The 20,313-nt window shown below is 36.1% G+C and overlaps 1 protein-coding gene and 1 non-coding gene across 2 annotated transcripts; both read right to left on the bottom strand.

Moving 5' to 3' along the window:
• Window positions 1-7,513: 7,513 nt before the first annotated feature.
• On the bottom strand, window positions 7,514-7,620 carry LOC121102331. Its single transcript, XR_005834451.1, has one exon. It is a non-coding gene; the product is annotated as a U6 spliceosomal RNA (small nuclear RNA).
• A 2,050-nt stretch (window positions 7,621-9,670) lies between these two features.
• Window positions 9,671-17,421, bottom strand: CENPW (centromere protein W). Its single transcript, XM_008691130.2, has 3 exons — window positions 17,127-17,421; window positions 11,816-11,929; window positions 9,671-9,816 (listed from the first exon to the last, which is right to left on the bottom strand). The coding sequence occupies exons 1-3, from the start codon at window positions 17,250-17,252 to the stop codon at window positions 9,790-9,792; spliced, it is 267 nt and encodes an 88-aa protein (XP_008689352.1). The 5' UTR covers window positions 17,253-17,421; the 3' UTR covers window positions 9,671-9,789.
• Between the last annotated feature and the right edge of the window lie 2,892 nt (window positions 17,422-20,313).

Raw genomic sequence — 20,313 nt, 5'->3', positions numbered from 1 at the left:
TTCTTGAATGTGACACAGCAAAGACTAGGCTAAGTGGTCGATTTTAAGTGACTTTCATTACTCATCCATTCAAGAAATGTATAACTGAGTGCCCAACTGATGCAACCACAGTAGCACATTTTGCAGGGCTACACTCTAGAATTCTAGACCTCAGTTTTAGTACCAGATGACTCTAAGAGGTACCATAGAACTAAGTCTAGAATGCATTTTCACCAGGCCTGTCAAATTCTTGGGAGTCAGGATGCAATGGATTGAGTACAAGGCAATTAACTGTGTGCTATTATGGTTCCTGGTACAGCATCATAAAGGAAAGAGACATTATTGAGATGAGTACAATTTGAGAAGTTTCCTTTTGGTGCTGAATATACAAAGAAGCAAATCCTGTATAGCCTGTGCAATATATACATGAAGTCTAAGAAACTGCCTTAGGAAACTGCAAATTGGACATAAATTTTAATTCAACTTACATGGATACAAGGAATCTTAAAGTTGAGTTACTTTTACATGGGTGAGATAAGGTTGATGGGGGAGATATGCTTGGATGAGTTAACACTTTGCCCTAATTTCTTGCCAGAGACTAGATTCTTTAAGGACTTGGCTGCTACTATTGGACTTAGAACAAGCTTTGGAGCCAATGGTACAAGCTAATTGCTACCAGAAACTTGAGAAAATTCTGGAAAATACCATGCTGAGAAAGAGAACATAACTGAGTCATGGCTAGGGCATGCCACTATAATTGGCCAGGAATGTCAAGAAACATGCCAACTTTTAAGTTTTCAAATAGGCTGTGAACATAAATGCTTACAGAGGTTCAGGGTTAACATAAATAAGCAGGTCTGATTAAGTGGAGTGAACAAAAGATTGTTGTCATCTGAAAGAAGCTACATAATCCCAACTGATTATGGATGTATAATTGCCATATTGTCCAATTAAAAAAAAGGCAGAAATTAAATTTGCAGGTGAAATTTAACTTTAAAATGTAATTAATTCAATTAAAAACACCAAAACTATGTGTGTCAAACAAAACTCTGCTGCCCAAATACAGCACTTGAACCACCTAGTTCGTGGTGGTTATTACACCCCATTACAGATGGACAGCTGATGAAATCCCTCCAATATGAACACAAACACTCCCCCCAGCTGGTCTAGTTGTTATGAAGTCAACATACAAATCCCAAATACTCTTTATTTAGCAGTATACTGTCTTCAGGTAGTGCTGCTCTTCATTAAAGAAAGAGATTTCAGTGCCTGTGAGTCCACAAAGAATCCTTGAGTTGAGACTTAACAGACATAAGCTATTTTTCTTTTAAAATACACTTCTATGTTAACTACAAAGGTTTTTATAATAATATTTAAGTATACAGGCCAAAACCATCCCAACCTCACCAAGATACACCTTTGAAACAACATCTAACAGTTTTCCTCTCCTCATCATATGTAGTTTTAGATAAATCAAGAAGGGTATGAATCTTAACTTTGAAAAGCTTGTTTTCAGTACAATTACTAAAGAAAATCACAGGGGAATAATTAGAAATGAAGAGAACATAGGAAAAACAACTAAATGCAAAAGATTTAAGAAATGTTACCAATAAAAAAGTTTCTCTCTTTTGGGCTTTTATGCAAACAAAATTAAAGATATTAGGGTGCTCAGAAGTTTTATAATCATGATGGTACATGGACTTCAGATCACGAGTTAAGGCTCTGATACATCCAAATAGAACATTCTCCATATTAGCTTTCTCAGAAACCATTCTATTTTTTATTTTTATTTTTGAAGAGTTAGAAGGAATGTTAGAAACTACTGCTTTCAAGTCCTTAATTTCATAGAGGCAGAAACTGGAGCTACGTTTTAAGTGTAGTTAATGGCAGATCAAGACAGTCATCTAGATTTCTTAAAACAAGCAGCAAAGTTCTATCCTCTGGATTATTTTTGGAGTTTGGTAAGGTCATGATATATATATAAAGATGCATATCTGGCCATATGTAACTGAAAGAACTGAAACTACATCTCCATCAAGCCTTGCCCATTGAAAATACAGTCCTTTTAGAAATTAAATAAAAATCTGCATATAGGCTTGGAGGGATTAAATAATTAGAAAATCTTGCCCTAGAAGAGCTTATATCCTATGGGCAAAATCAGAAATGAATATAAAGTGACAATTAAAAATATAAACTGAAATACAATTTAAGACAGCATGAGAACTATCACAAGGCCGGTAATTAATTGCCCAAAATTGTATCACATACAGGATATTCAATCTAACCTTTTAAAACTTATACCTCCATTAATAAGTACATCCGCCTTTGTAGTGGACAAACTTTATTTTTTCAAACTTTAAATATCAGTAAAACAAGACACAGCATCTACAAATGAAACAAATTATTTCTTGAGGTTAGTGAATACAACATCTCCAAGAGCGCAGTGTTCCCCTGCCTCTCTTTTCTATGGTGGTTATTAGCTATGAAGCCCTAAGAGCACTGAGCCCACTGCTTTAACACAGTATATACTGGCCAGCATGAATTTTTATTTAGACACAAAAGTTTCTGATCAAAAACATTTTAGAGTCATAAAATACACATAAAAAAGAGACAAATGAAAGTAAGAGTTTGTATAAAATAACCAACTCTAAGGAAGAGACATTTAAAACTATTTCAAAGACAAACCAATGATTTTACCAACTTTCTGCTTAGAACGATTAACAAAATAATGATTAGATGATCTTTTAAAAATTTCTAATACATATAATTTCTAAACAATAATTATTTGCATTTTCCTGAAACACCTTCTCATGAAAATATTGGCCATAACAATTTAAGGTAACTAATTTAACATACAACCTCAGTGTGAAAAGCAGTCTTTCTCACAGGAGTTTTATCAAAAGTACCTTCCTACATATTAGTTTCATGCTAAGTTAAATTTACTAACTTCTGTTCCTGGATGGCTTGGAATTAAGGTGACCAACTGTCTCAGTTTGCCTGTGAATGAAGAGTTTCCTGGGATGGAGGATCTACAGTGCTAAACTGAACAGTTGGGCAAACTGGGACAGGTGGTCACCCTCACTGAAGTAAATTTATGGCCAACCAGTGTTCCTTCTGAGAACAAAATAAACTAGAAAATACACAGAAACCATTTATGAAGACAAATAAGATCTGCTAAGGCAACAAGAAATGGAAGGACTAGGACTCCAGTCTTAGTCCTCCAGAACATTAAGAAAGTAAGCTAATATTTGCAGCGAATTTTACCTTGGAGGCGTCTACCAATTCTAACAAAGGAGACTCCAGGCTGCTCTAGCAGAGCTTTTAATGGAGATGTAGTATGTTGGATTACAAGGTCAGTTTTTCCTTCAGGGCCTTTACAGAACTCTTAGGCCTCTGTGGGAGATTCTGAAAAGTAAAGCAGAGTTTTTGGCAGTCTCATGTGTCAAAGATTAGCATTCAGTACATGTCAGAAGAAGAGCCACTAAAACACATAATCAAGCTCCCAGGTAAAACACCTGGAAGACCAAGGGCAAACAAGAGATGAACTGAATCTCTTCCATACTACCACTCAGCCATGAGTTAGCATAGTCGCTGATTAGATTAAGGTGATGAGCCACCACTGTCTGCATAGTGCAGGAGAGAATGACCCCTCTGTGGAGAATAACTTTTAATAAAGTATCTAGATTTGAGCAAAATTTATTAGGCATGCCATAAGACATAACTACATGACCAAAAACCAAAAGAAAAAACAAAAAGAGGAAGAAAAAAAACCTCAGCTAACTCAAATATTGGAATTCACTGACAATTACCTTAAAATACAATTAATATGTCCAAGACAATAGAGGAAAGGATGGGTAAAAATTAAGAATTTCAACAGATGAATCGGATGCAGGCATTCAAGGGGAAAAAAGATCTGCAATTTAGAACTTATCAGATATGTTTGTGAGCAGATGAAACAGAGCAGAAGACAAAATTAGTAAACTCAAAGACAAGTGAACAGAAATATCCAACTAAAGGACAGAGAAAAAACAATGTAAAAAGCATGAGTGTAAGAGATACCTTCAGAAGTCTAATAATAAGAGTGTAAGAGATGGGGCACCTGGGTGTCTCAGTCAGTTAAGCATCTGACTTCAGCTCAAGTCATGATCTCAGGGTCCTGGGATCTAGCCCAAAGGGACTCCACACTTCGCAGGGAGTCTGCTTGTACCTCTGCCCCTCCCCCTGCTAATGCTCTCATTCTCTCTCAAATAAATAAAATCTTAAAAAGAAAGAAAGAAAGAAAGAAAGAAAGAAAGAAAGAAAGAAAGAAAGAAAGGAAGAGTAAGAGGCACCTACAGAAGTCTAATGATAATACATAATTGGAATCCCAGAAGAGGAAAAAGAAAACAGAATCGATATTTGAAAAGATAACGACTAAGAATCTTCCAAAACTGATGAAAGGTACCACCCTATTTTCAGAAAATTCAGGAACCTCAAGTGAAATAAAAACTAAAACAAATAAACAAAACAAACCTAGGGAAAATAATCACACTAACACTGCTGAAAACCAGAAAGGAAAACCTTTGGTAACAGGGAAAAAAAAAAAAAAAAAAGATATATTGATCTAAGTCTTATGAACTTCTCAAAAAATGATGAAAGCCTGAAAATACGGAATAACATTTTTAAAGTGCTATAATAGCCAATCTAGAATTCTACACTTAATGAAAAGATCTTTCAAATTTAAAGATGAAATTTTGGGGGCACCTGCATGGCTCAGTTGGATGAGTGTCTGCCTTCACCTCAGGTCATGATCCTAGGGTCCTGGGATTAAGCCCTGCATCAGGCTCTCTGCTCAGCGGGGAGCCTGCTTTTCCCTCTCCCTGCCACTCCTGCTGCTTGTGCGTGCTCTCTCTCTTACTAACGGATAGCTAAATCTTTAAAAAAAGAATGAATTTTTTTCACAGACAAAAACAGAATTTATTACCAAGAAATAGACACTTAAAGAAAATATTTGAACGGAGCTCCTCAGGTAATTTCAAAAAAATTCCAAAGGAAAAAAAATAGAATTGTAGAAATGATCAAAGGGTAGATATGAAGGTAGATATAAATATACACTAAATACTGGCATTTCAAGGAATAATAATTATAGTGTGGTTTAACATACGTAAAATTAAAATAATTAAAAGACAGAAGTAGGTAAATGGAATTACAATGTTCTAAGGTTCTAGAATTAGTCACAGGTACATGCTGTAATCTCTAGTAAAAGACCACATAAAGATATTAATAAATAGTATAAGAAGTTAATGATACATATTATAATCTCTAGTATAACAATGTATAACTAGGGCAAGAGAAAGTAAAATGAACCATAAAATTCAAAACGAAACAAAAAAAGAAAAAGGCACTTTAAACTGCTTCATCATATAGAAAACAATTAGTAAAAGAGTAACTATGAACCCAAATATGCAATGTTACATTAAATGTAAATGGACTACAAACTCCAATTACTAATATTATCATATTGGATAAAAGAACAAAACCCAAGTATATGCTACTTACAAGAGCTTTTGGGAAACCAAAAAACCCTCCAAAAAACCTACTTTCTCTAACCAAAAGACAAGAAAAGGGGTATCCTAGCAAAACAAAATTTTAGACAATAACCAATCTGTTCCAGCCACAGAGCACAGATAAAACCGGCAGCTTCTGTTCCCCACCCTCTTCAGCAACCATCAGGTAGACAGCCTAGACTTTTACTCTTACTGGGACATAATGCAGCATTCTAAATCCTGCTATCAGAATGGTGTCAGAGAAGACCAAGTAAGAAGGTAGTAATTTCATCCTGACCCCAGAATTTCATCCACAACTAGCAGTTAGAAGGAATCCCATCCTCTCATTGTTGGGGAGGTATCAGAAACCTACTGGAGAGGCAGGACCCTTACCACTGAGCAGTAATGAGAGTATACCCTCACTCAGTGAAGACCTCATAAGTCTGGTATTTCACACTCATGCTGTGGTAACAAAACTCTATCCCTTCCCCATTGGATGGTATTAGAGTCTAGTCAAGTTGGGACTTTTCACCATTGCTCAAGGGTAACATGACTACCTTCCCACAACATCAGTGGAATACAGGTGAATAGCAGTAATAAGGTGCCTCCTCCCTCTCCCAACCAGGATGGTATCAGCAAAGACCTAGTGGGGAGTCTAAACTTCCACCCTCTACCCAGCAATAATGAGAGAGCTCCTTCCCTCACCATCACTGGCCATCAACAGAGGTTAAGTGACTTCTATCCTCACCAGCAGTAGCAAGGTAGTACCATGTTTTATCCACTAGAATGGTGCCAGAGAAGTCCTGATATAGCACAAGATTTAAGATTCAGTCTTGTAATGTCCATGTTTCAATAAAAAATATCACACTTAATACCAAGAATAGAGATTGCAAACTGAATAATAAAAAGCAAATTTCAACACCAAGATGGCACAGATGTTAGAATTATCAAACAAGGATTTCAAAGGAGCCATCATAAAAATTCTTGAGTAATTACAAACACACTTAATGAAAAAAAAATAGGAAGTCTCAGCAAATATATAAGATATAAAGAAAAAACAAATGGAACTTTGAGAACTAAAAAGTTTAATAACTGGGGGAAAAATGGGGCAACAGAATGGCGAAACAGAAGAAATAACCAGTGAACTGGAAGACAGAACATAGAAATTACCCAATCTATAAGAAAATAGACACACACACACCCCCAAAAGGCCTCAGGAATTTATGGAACTTAAAAAAAAAAAATCTGACATTTATGTCATTAGAGACCCAGAAGAGAAGACAGATGGGGCTAAAAGTATCAAAAAAGCAATGACTGAAAATTTCCCAAATTTGGCAAAAAAAAAAAAAAAAAAAAAAAAAGATTCAGAGTGATCTCCAAATAGAATATATGCAAAGACATCCATGCTACAGCACATCATATCAAACTTCTAAACTAAGACATAAAACAAAAATCTTGAAAAAGGCCAGAGAAACAATGCATTAATTACAGATTTTTTTTTCATCAAGAAGCATGGAAGTCAAAAGGAAATGACACAACATTTTTCAAGTACAAAAGAACAGTCAAACCAGAATTCTCTATCCAGTGAAAATATGTTTCAGGAATGATGGGGGAAATCAAGATATTCTCAGATGAAGGAAATGAAGAAAATTTGTCACCAGCAGCCCTACCCTAAAAGAATAACAAAAGGAAGTTCTCTAAACAGAAAGGAAATGATAAAAAGTGAAATCTGCAAGACAATGATGAAGAAATCAAAGATGTAAATATACAGACATTCCATATCCATGGATTGGAAGCTTCAACATAATAATGATGCCAATTCTCCCCAAATTGATACACAGGTTTAATGCAATTCCTATCAAAATTCTGGCAAGATTTTTTTTTTTTTTTTACAAGCAAAATCATTCTAAAATTTATTTGGAAAGGCAAAGGAACTAGAAGAGCCAAAACGATTTTTTTCCTTACCAGTTTTCAACAAGCATTTAAGTCTTTATCTCAGATAGCCATTTAAAAACATGGCATGCTTCAAGAACCTGCATGTTATCCTTGCGCAGGGGCCATGCTAACCTTCTCTGTATAGTTCCGATTCTAATGTATGTGCTGCAGAAGCCAGCATGAGCCAAAAAAAATTCTGAACAAGAATCATGTGAGAGGAATCACTCTACCTGATTTCAAGACTGATTATATAGCCACAGTAATAAAGACTATGTGTTTTTAGTGGAGGGACTGAGGCAAAGTAATGGAACAGAGAACCCAGGAAAGCCCACACAAGTATGACTAACAGATTTGTGACAAAAGTGCAAAAGATCTTCAATGGAGGAGATACAGTCTTTTAAACAAATGGTGCCAAAATAATATCCACAGACAAATAAATCTTGACCTAAACCTCACACCTCATATAAAAGTTAACTCAAAATAGACTTAAATGTAAAACAAACTATAAAACTTGTAAATAATAATAATAATAATAATAATAATAATATAGGAAAAAATCTTCAGGACCAAGGGCTTGGTTAAGAGTCCTTAAACATTACACCAATACCATGAAAAGGGTGGGGGGGAAACCCAATTAAGATGGACTTCATCAAAATTAAAAACTGTTGATCTTCACAAGACCCTGTTAAGAGGGTAAAAGGCAACAAAAAATATATATATATTGCAAATCACACATCTGACAAACGACCCATACCTAGAATAAAGAACTCTTAGAATTCAACATTAGAAAAACAAACAATCCAAATAGAAAATAGTCAAAAGAAGAAACATTTTACCAAAGAGGAAAAATGGATGAGAAATAGACATATGAAAATACATACAACATCATTTGCCATTAGGGAAATGGAAAAAACCACGAGACACACTCTCATCAGAGCAGCTTAAAATAAAAAATAACAATACCAAATGTTTACAAGAATGTGAGGAAACTGGATCTCTCATAAATTGCTGATGAGAGTATAAATGGTATAGCCATTCTGGAAAACAATTCGGCCATTTCTTCTTTAAAAACTAAAGATAAACTTACCAGTCAACCCAGCAATCACTCTCCCAGGCTTTTATCCCAGAGAAATGAAAACTTTTATCTGTATAAAAACTTGTACACATTGGTTCATAGAAGCTTTATTTATAATAGCCAAAAACTGGAAATAATCAAAATGCCCTACAATGTGTGGATAGCTGCAGAAACTGTGGTACATAAATACCATGGAATACGACTCAGTAATAAAAAGGAACTGCTACATGCAACAACTTAGATGGATCTCAAGGAAGTTATGCTGGGGGGGCAGGGGGACAAATCCCCAAAAGTCATTACCTGTATGATTCCATTTAAAATGATAAAATTATAGAGCTGGAGAAGAGATTAGCAATTGCCAGGGCTTAGGGATTGGAGGGGAGGGTTGTCCATAGAAGGCTAAGTGTTAATTATAAAAGGACAGGATGATGGAGAACTTTCTGGTGATGAAATAGCTCTGTATCTTGACTACAGTGGTGGTTACACAAATCTACACATGATAAAATGGTACAGAATTACACCCACGCAGTGCTAATATCAAATTCCTGTTTTGGGTATTATACTATAACTATTTTAAGGTGTAACCACTGGGGAATAAAAATAACTATCAGATAATTTCTAAAGGATTCCTTAGGGAAATGAAACACCCATCTATTAAACCTACTTAAAATAAGTCAATTTGCTCTATTATTTTTTTGGCTTGGAAAGAAAAACAGGTTTTGAAAACACCTTGCTGATGTTTCTAGTTGAGAAATGTCAATAATGTTGTGAAGTAAAAACTGCATTGCTTATGTGATGGCATTAAATAGTTAAAATCAGTATTAAAATGTACCTAGATTGACTGCACATTGTCTTTCTTCATAAATTAAATTGATTCCATAGTTAATTGTAACTAAATCTAAATCCTTATAAACAATTCTAACACATCACTTCAAACTACCTCATATGTAAAATGTCATTTTTGTTATGTAAAACATTTGTAATACCGACTAAATGGAAGTAAAATGAGGTCACGGAGAGTGAATGAAACAATTCCTCAAAAAAAAAAAAAAAAGGGTATATAGTCCCATGTGTTTGAGATATTCCAGTATCAGTAAAAAAAAAAAATAATAAATAAAAATATATATATATACACACACACAAATACACGCATCCCTCAACTAGTCAATACTTTAATAATACACAATCTTAGCTGATATGTGAAAAGTGCTTTCACGGTCTGTTACCACCTAAAATAATACATCATATAATTTTCAAAAATGTGTTCTTTGACTTCTAACCTCTGCTCTTCTTTAGAATTACCTGTGAGGGGGGGGAAAAATGAAGATTCATATTATACCCAAGGCAAATAAAACAGAATTCCTCGACAAAAAGTTAAATCATCTTATGTGCATAATATGCAAGACTCTGAGTTTATAAAACCCAATATGGAAGGTGATTATGGAATCTTTTGCTTTATAAATGGTCCTAGGCTTCCCCTAAACTAGTCCACTTCTCTCAAAAAATGTGAAACAAGCAATTCTCAAAATCTGGTTTTATAGTCACTTCTGAATGTCAATTTCTTCAAATATAAGCCAAAAGTACCCAGATTAATGGTCCCCAACTTGAGGTTCGTAGACAATTCAGTAATCTAGGGAGTTAAAGAATTTTCCAAAAGTCAAAAATCCTATTATAAATCAGGGATTAACAACTATAAAGCAATACAAATCTGTAATACCAAATTTCTTACATTTGAGCTACAATTATATCAGTTTAGAGACAAAGACTAGTCATCATATGCTAAAAAAAAAAACAAAAACACCTCATTATGTAGACAATTTTCAAAACATATAGCCCATGATAAAATAAAATAAAATCAGATCTTTAGCTATGAAAGACTGGAAGCAGTAGACCAGAATATACGCAGAAATTTCTTTAAAGAACTTATCTACTTATAGGTAAGTACACCTACAATAAAAACAAATCCTAAATTTAAAATACACACATACACTCTTCAAGCTCTTAAGCCTTACTTTTACCTGCAGAAAAAAAAATACTTATATTCCCTTTAATAGTCTAGAAACATATTGGGTATAAGCAAATTTGAAGCCCCTAAAACAGTACCAGGGCATGCACATTTCTAGACTTCCACAGAGCCCATAGGTCTATATCCCAGGCCAGTATTTGTCCTTCTCTGGTTCTACATGTTAGCATGAGCACTACAAAAGAAAGTATGACATACCCAAATTTGCTGAGTATATTATGTCCCCAAATCTTTAGGATGCTAAGTTAAACAGAGTTCAACAAGTTTCTTTATCTCTGTTTCTCATAAACTTTCATAACTTTACATAACTATAGTTATATAAAGAAGAGAGCATTGTGGAAAGCTGGATAAAAGGTACACGGGAACTCTATTATTTTTGCATCTTCTTTGAGTATATAATTATTTCAAAATAAAAAAAAATTAAACAAAAGTCTACAAAGAGGTAGACTGTCAAAAATAAGTCTCTCTCCCACATCATCCCCCAGTCAACCATGGTTGCCAATTTCTTGCATATTATTTTAGAAACAAGCTCTCTATATAACACTGTGACTATTCAAAGAGATACAACAGGTCATCTAAATTTATCTGACCCCCAAAACTTTTTATGGTGGGCCATCTATTAACATCAAATGAAAATAATAATCTTGGAGACATATTTAGAAAAAACTATCCTAGGCATCATATTCTTACATTATATAGAAATACTAGTAAGAAGCAACTTTCTCTGCTTATATAAGTGATTTGATTCATAAGTCACTCAAATCTCAAAACAAAATAAGTAATTAGGAAAATTTTAAATGATCAAGAAGTTTTTATAAATTTCATGGTGATAAACCTTCTCAACTATATATAGCCTACTATGAATCATACAGGTTAGCAACTAAACATTCATTTCCCTTAAGTAATGATAAAGCAGTGGTCATGAATCTTTCCATCAGAAATCCATAATATATACATATAGAAAAAGAAAATCTCCATAATTAAACCCATTAACACAGAAAGCCAAACATCCCCCAGCTGTAGGCAGCTGCCTAGGTTGCCCTGTACGTAGGCAAGAGTTACACCACTAGGGAAACAGCAGCTGATAACTGGTTAGCATTCTGGGCCTAATCCGTGCCAACTCTGTTGTTAACTATACCAGGGTGCCAGCATAACTGGGGGGAGGGGAGCCAAACGTCAATCAACAAAGCTGAATAAGGAATCCAAAGCAGACAGAAGTGATATACTAGATGATATTTTTTAAAATTAATTCTTGCTCAAGAAAAGTCAGATTTTTACCTTTGCTGCAGCCTGTACATGCTCCTTTTTAATGACTCCACACTTATTCTCAAAAGCATTCATTCTGGTCTCTTCTGCTAACCGATGAACAAAGAGTAAACAATTCAGATGCACCTTTAAAAGAGAAAATTCAAAAGGATTTTTAAACTCAAACACTGATGCTTTGAAATAATGATTTTTAAAAATAAAAGATTCCAAAATTTGTTGTAATATTTACTAGTGTGCTTAAGTCAATTCACTTTTATTTAAGTAACACAGAATTCGATTTAATATAAGTCCAACTTAAATTCCATACAAAAGATACTTAGTTACTGCAATACATGAACCAAGGCTATATATAAGGCTTACCAAAGGCCATAGATAACAACATTATTGTAAAGCATAATTACAAAGCTTATGTAGGACTCTATTAAGTAGCAAATATTCTTGCTCCCAGTTACAAATAAATTTAAATTTATAATGGAATTTCCCAAAAATTTAAAAACAAAACATATCAACAACTATTTAAGGCTAATCATCTCTCATTCTACAATCCATGGGTTTAAGATTTTTTAACCAGATACTTAATTTGAAATATCTATTCAAAAACATGTAATAATTGAAATGTTAACTTTACTGAAGTGAAAAGTATAATCATATCTACTATTAATAATCTTTAAGGCTCTTAAGAAATTAAAATAGATAATATAAGCAGATAAGTAATAAATATTAACTATTTAGGTACAATTAGATAGTATCTTTAATATACTGGTGATTTATATATTACATGTTCTTTGCAGTTAGAACAATACTCATCTAATATTCACAATGTGCACTGCATACAACCACGCCCCCACAGTTCACTCAACACTAAATAACTAGGTAATGTTGCGTTTTAAACTTAAAATATTATGCAGAAATCTTTAGTGGATGGTTATAGAATTTTAAGAATGTTTTAGTGATATCTGGAAAAAACAGGAGTTTGAGAATTTAAATTTAATAAGATAAAGAACCTATGGAAGGACATCCACCTTTGGTACCTTTCTGATGCACAGCGTTCTTTATTTCTCACAAGAACTCTAGGGTAAAGCACCCAATTCTGATTCCTCATGTAATACCACGTTATTCAATTCTTTTTTAAACTTCCAATGACATCCCATTTCCTATTGCAGCAAAAACATTCCGTAACATGGCACAATTTCCTGTTAATCTAGATTTCCTACTTCTAAAGATAAATAGCTTCCAGATATGTCCAAGATAAATTCCTTAATACTAAACCCCACTTGACTAGACTTTTCCAGTTTCATCTCTCAGCTTACAGTTCTGTAGTAAGTCTTTTTAACTTCTTTCCATATTCAAATAGAACCTTACTTACAGGCAGCCTACTAGTTTGTAAACTTCTCTGAAAAGTCCAACTCCCCCCAGTATGTAAGGTTATGCAACCTGAACTTCCTACCACTGTACATACTACATACACCATGCAGCAATTTCTCACCTGTCTTCCTCAATGAAATATGAGGATGAGAACTATGTTTATCTTCCCCAACACTGTATCCTCAGTGATCTTTAGTCCATGGCACAATATATAGTAGGTAGTCAACAATTATCACTGCATGAACAAAAGATTCCTCCATATCTCCCCAAATTAGGCAAAAACAAAATTTTTTTTTTAGTCAATCCCAAATAAATCACAAACACTGTTCTAGAGAACTGATGGGTGTTGGAGGGGAGGGGGTGGGGGGGATGGGCAAAATGGGTTGAGGTGTAGGAGATACAGGCTTCCAGTTATAGAATGAATAAGCCATGGGAATAAAAGGTGCAGCTTAGGGAATACAGTCTATGTATTGTAATACCACTGTACGGTAGTGGTAGCTACACCTGGGGTGAGCATAGCATACAAACTTGTTGAATCACTATGCTGTGCATCAACAATACTTCAATTTTGAAAAAATGAAAGGCAAAAATGAAAAGGGAATAAACAAAAAAACCCACATTGTTTTGAGACTTGGTTCACCCTATTAACCTACATGAAAAGTCTTTTCTTCTTCATAAGCATGAGCCATAGTTTCTGAGACAAATTAATATTAATTTTTGACTATCACGATATTTTTTTAAGCAAACTAACCCTCTCTTATAAAATAGTTAATTGAGTAGTGCCACTCAAATGCACTAAGGTTTTGTTTTGTTTTTTTAAGATTTATTTATTTTAGAGCGAGAGCTCATGGGGGGGGGGCAGAGAGAGGCAGAAGGAGAGAATCTCAAACAGACTCCTTTTGAGCATGGACGATCTCATGACCCTGAGATCACAACCTGAGCCAAAAACAAGAGTTGGATGTTCAACCAACTAAGCCTAGTAGGTGCCCCTGCACTAAGGTTTAAATTAAAATAGTCAAAACAAAAACAAATTTTAAGGTATTCAGCTAGACATTTAAATTTGAAAAAGGCCATTCCATCAAAAATTTACTTGGGAAAAAAAAAAAACCACCTTGCTTGAAACGTAAATCAAAAGATAATTTACAAAGAACTATCCATTCCTTAACAGTGTCGGTTGACCAAAACACTGGCCAGTCTGATTTCCTCCTCCCTTCATCATAGGACTTTTGACCTTTACATAAACCATAAGCATCCAGATATTTCCTCAGTGAGAAATCTGAAAACCAACTGAGCCATGAAAAAGCTGAACAATTTATTCAGATTAACTGATGTACTCACCTGTGACAGTACTGGCCCTGGGGATATACAATCAAATAAAGCATAAAATAAAACAAAAAAAGCCGGTACAAAAGAACTATGAAATAACACAAAGAAATTATGAGTAAAATGTTAGCAATAACAATCAACCCACATTAGTTACAATGCATCCCCAACGTTATTTGTATACTCACAATGTTCAAAGTATTATGCCAAACATTAGAAATACAAAAAGTTCCCAATTCAAAGTTCCCATCCAATGAGAGACCCACATGAAATTAAAGAAAAACATGTGACAATAGATGATAAAGAAAGAAAAAGTTGGTCCTAAGATTAAGGAAGACTCAGGAAGTGGCTGGCATTTGAACTGGATTTTGAAATTGGAGTTTGCCAAGTAGAGTAGAATGAGATTATTTTCAGGCAGAAGAAATACAATATAACAAAAGACAGCATAAAAGTAGATTAGTTTTGTATTAAAGGTAATGGGAGACACAAACAGATCTATATGGTTCCTTCCTCTCAAGAAGCTGCGTACCACACTGGGAGACAAAAGGACATATGAAACTTACAGAACATTGTCAGAGTCTCAACAGCTAAATTGTATGATGTAACTCTTATACTGCTATCAAAGTTCAGAAAAAAAGAGATGAAAACAGACTGCTTTAATTGTAGAAAAGTTTATGGATGATGTGGGACACTTGCTGAGTAAGATTACGAAGTGTCAAAGGTAAGCAGAAAACCATAAGCAAAGAAACCAGGGTGATGCATGGCATATACAAGACAGTGAGAGAAGCAACACAAGCCAAAAATGAGCATACAACCTAGGAATAGATGTTAACAGAAAGAATTTCCTTTCCCCTACCACTGCAACTCCTCTTCTTTCCCACACCACCTGGATCACAATCCCACTCCACAATACAGCCCAGGTGTCCCTGGGTCACTTTGAGGCAGACAGCTGTGGATGTGGGAGGACTCTACTTGAGAAATTTCTGGCAAACAATCTGCACCAGCTGGTAATCTGATATTCCTGAGGAGGTACATTTCCTCTCCATTTAGAGCCCCAGCTCCAAAGAAAACTCCAGAATAAATTCCTGAAAATGTTCTGCAGATCAATTTCACTTTAATCCAGTTCACTTGTTACCTTTATCACCACTGGGTGGGGGATATTCAAAACAGTACGTAGAGGTTGACCCTTGAAAACAGATTTTTTAAAAAAAAATACAGTACTGTAAATGCATTTTCTCTTAAGATTTTCTTAACATTTTCTTTTCTCTATCTTACATTATTGTAAGAATACAGTATATAATGTGTTAATATGTGTTAATTAACTGTTTTATGTTATCAGTAAGGCTCTGGTCAGCAATAGGCTACTAGTTAAGTTCTTGGGGAGCCAAAAGTTACACGTGGATTTTCAACCGTGGTGGGTTAGAGGGGTCATTCAAGGGTTGTTCAAGGGTCAACTATATTATCTTTCCTTACAGAGTCTAAGAAAAGAAGGGAAGGAGATAGAAGAGCTACTTTTCTAAGAAAGCTGTTTTGGCTTCAAAGACCAAATAATGGAAAAAGACAATTCCATAGTAGTGTAGCAAAAAGAGAAATGCTGCACTTGCAGGCAACAGATGGGAAGGCAGTAGAGAATTTGGGGAGGCTGTAAAGAAGAGAGTTGGAAAAACCCAATGGAGCTTAAAAACAAATTGGTGATGCATTCTGAAGACACTCTCCACGCCATATGCCCTGGCTACCAACAATTCTTTACCTTGACTTCCTGGAAATTAGGTGCCCACTTATAATGGTTCATTTACTCAAAAAGCTCTTGTGACAAAAGAGACGAGGTACCTCTTATGGTTTAAACCTAGGGAAAGAGTGTTTATTCTGCTAGAGAAATATATGTTCCAGGCATTCAACATAAAAACTCCGAATTTATTTCAACACAGAAATATACAGTGGTTTGGTTATGGCTATTAAGTGAGCATTATGCTGCAGGAATTATGAGTCAGATAAACAAGTTTTCGTGGTTTGCCTTGAATACTCAACTAACAGGTGCTCTATTTGCCTAGGGAAATGAATTCACAGTTGAAAGCATATTACTTACAAGTAAACTTGAATCAGGGTTCTTTAATAAGCTAAAGTACAGGATATAGGGAAATACGTCTGATTAACAACGTAAAAAAGGGAGGAAGGCAAAGAAGGAGGCACACACGTAAAAGGCACGTCAGTGATGCCTTCTACAATAGTTAAATAAATATGACCCTGCCTAAATTCCAAAATTTATTTTTAACTATACGTTTCATACCTTTCGCAAGTACATTAAGGGCAGTACCAGACTATGCTCTGGAAAAGTGATATTTAAAAGCTATAAGCAGGAACTCAAAGTTACTTTTCCCCTTAAGATGATGTGGCTAATAGCCTCTCGTAAAAAAGGTCCGGATACCCACATTTCAGAGGGCCCCAGGCAACTAAGCGTCAGGAATATGAACTGACTAGTCAGGCGGGGGCAAACCTGCCTCGTCACTGCTGGAAACGCCTTAGACATAGGCTTGACGGAGCTAGACTTGCTAGGGGTGGCGAAATAAAAGCTGGGGTTTATTTCCTCTACATCCCTCTTGCTCCACTCCCAGCCAAAGAAGGGACAGGATCTCACCAGTAAGTCGCCCCTTGTCTCTAGACGAAGGTGAGGCTTCTGTCGCTTGAAGACGCGCTTAAGAAAGCCCCGGGGAGCCTTCCGTTTTATATGCTTTCTCTGGGAGACTGTGGTCGAGAACGCCATTCTCTGCCTCGGGCACCAGCCTCCTTAGCTTCCGAGATCCTCCCGGCACTGCACAGAAATTCACAGCCGAGTGAACAGNAGGAAACAGCCGCTACGACGCTTCTTCAGGCCCTAAAAACCCGGCCCAAACGTTTGAATCCGCCGCCAAAAGGGCGCTGCCGGCGCTCGGCAGTGACGTCAGCCCGGCGCGAGCCCCGCCCCCGGAGCGCCGGCTTTCGTTGAAAACACCCGCGGTGGGGACCGTGTGATGTCCTAAAAATGCCGAGGCTTCCTTTAATCGCCATTTGTATTGTATCTGCGCTTTGGAACTATTTCTCCTGTGTTTCACAGGAGTGTTGAGAAATTGCGGAAAATGTTGGTATGTCAAGGCAGTTACACTTATCCTATATCCTGAGCCTAATACCTGTGGACTAAGAAGTAGATGAATAGAAGTTTGTGGTGTTTTATCAGGATTCCTAAAGAACGAATGCCTTCCTAGCAAGGCATGATTTTCTAATATTAATAGCTAACAATTTACACTTTTAGGTAATTTCACTTGATCTTACTCGAGGTCTCTTCATGATTCTGGCTTTTTTGTTGTTTTTTACAAACGCTGCTCCCTTTCATATTAAGGCCCCCAGCACTTAACCTTGCAATAACTTCAGATACAGTTTAAATGCTACCTCAGTGAAACCCTTGTTATTTCTCCAAGCAATTAACTTTTCTATCTTCTGTGCTACCAGTACAAGTAGTCCCTAAACTTCATCGTGCATCATATGAAGCACCCTTCGGGGGGGTTCTGATTCAATAGGTATGTATGACTTGAGAATTTGCATTTCTAGGTAGTCCGGTCATGTTGACACTGCTAGTCTGAGGACCACACTGAGATCACTGTGATGTTCATTGTAATTATCTCTAATACTATACCTGTAGTAATTATTGTGATTTCAATATCCACACAGATGATCCTTCCCTATCTGGCCTCCCATTTCTAAGACCTCCTTTCTGCCTGTGATGCTATCTTTCACCCTATCAGCCACTCCTGCAGTCATACACTAGGGCTTGTCATTACCAAACACCATACCCTTCCATATTCTCATCAATTGTCTCACTCCTTAACCTCATCTATCTTTTCAACTCATTCCTTCCAGTGTCCCAAATCCAGTAATTCTTAGATGCCACTTAGATGGGATAGAAGTCTCTTTCTTTCTATCCCTACCAGGCCACCACCCCTTCTCTATTCCTTATCCTCCCTCCTCTGGTCCATTGTACATTATTAGAATATGCCCTTGCATTTCTCCTCAGCTTTCTAGCCATTCTCTTTTCCCCCCTTATACTCATCTGACAGACCTAACCCTGCTTAAATTAAAATCTCAGTCTATTCTGTGCTTCCATATATGCACTGATATTGGCTTAAGAAAAACACACAGACAGGTTTGGGTCTGGTCTCAATTTAAATTCAGGACCATTCAAGTGGGCTTTAAGTATTGCCTGCAATCTTTTGCTATTTCCTAAGGTCTTTTATTCACTTATTCTTTTCCTCAAACCTACCTTCACTCCTATCCCATCCTCACCCTCAATTGATGGCGTTGCTTCACCTAACAATATAGAAGCACCCCATAGAGACTCCACAAACTCCCATTATCACATCTACCCACTTACTTTCACAGATGAACCATCTAAGATGACCATCCCACTTGTGCCCTAGGTCCCAGTCCCCTCCCTTTCTTAAGGACATTCTCTGACAATGCTCTCTTCTTCTGCTTCACAAATTTTCTTTCTTTGCTGAATTTTTTTCATCTGTACACCTGTTGTAATAGCTAGCCTTTTAAAAACTCTTTCTTTGTCCAACTTTAGTCACTGCCCTTTCACAGAAAAACTAGAAAGTGTTGGCTCAATTTGATGTCTCCAGTTCCTTTTCTTCCATTCTCTCTTGAAGCCACTGCAATCAGACTTTTGTACCTATCTCTCTAACAAAATTGTATTGGTCAACGTAATTAATAATTATGTTTTAAATCCAATGGTCACTTCTAGGATTTCAGTTTATTTGACTAACAAGAAGTATTTGTTGGGTTTTATGATTCTTTCTTCCAGGAAACATTTTCTTTAATCAGATGCTATTCTCTTTTGTTTTTCCTCCTACCTGATGGCCCTTCATTCTCCATTTCTGGTTTCTCCTTGTGTTCTTTATCTCTAAATTCTGAAGTACCCCTGGACTTAGTCCTCAGATTTCTTCTCTGTCTACATTCATTCCCTATGTGATCTCACCCAGTATTATGACCTTGAATACCAAATTTACATCTCCAACTAATTCACTTTCCTAATTAGACATGCATATCCAATTCTCCACTGGACTGGAATTTTGAGTCATCTTAAATTTAACACATCCAAAATTAGCTCTTGATAAGCCCCTATTCCCAAACCTGCTCCTTACACCAACTTCCCTATTACAGTTGATGGTACTTTCATTTTTCCAATTACTCAAGCCAAAATCTTGGAATCATCCTTGGCTCCTCTCTTTTTCTCACCCCACACTCAATCTTTCATCAGATTTTTTCAGCTCTATTTGCAGTCTCTGATCACTTTTGGCCAAGTCATCATCATTTCTCGCTTGGATTATTGCAACACCCTCCTGACTGTGCCTCGGCCTGTTTCTCTTTATCCTCAACAGAAGAGCCAGGTTTAATTCAGATTATATCACTCTTCTCCTCAAACCCCTTCCATTTCCATCAAAATAAAAGATCCTACAATGACTTGAGGCCTTACCTGCCCACCAAGTATGAGCACACTTACAAATGCACAATGAATCCCTTGACCGTATCTCCCACAATTAAGCAACTCACTCTCCTCCATCTGCATTAGCTTCCTTGATAGCCTTCAGATACACCTGAAATCCATCAAATACACCAACACTCCCCCAATCAGGTGTTTGCACTTACTATTCCCTCTGCCAAGAATACTTTTTCCTCACTTATTTGTATAAGTGTCTCCATCACTTCCTTCAAGTCTCTGCTCTGACAAGTATCAAAGAGACCTCCTATTTAATATAGAAAGTCCACACATGTATACACATAGATACCTA

The sequence above is a fragment of the Ursus maritimus genome, unplaced genomic scaffold (assembly GCF_017311325.1).
Source record: "Ursus maritimus isolate PB19 unplaced genomic scaffold, ASM1731132v1 scaffold_13, whole genome shotgun sequence".
In the NCBI taxonomy this organism is placed as follows: Eukaryota; Metazoa; Chordata; class Mammalia; order Carnivora; family Ursidae; genus Ursus; species Ursus maritimus.
This window is presented reverse-complemented; position numbering and strand designations above follow the sequence as displayed.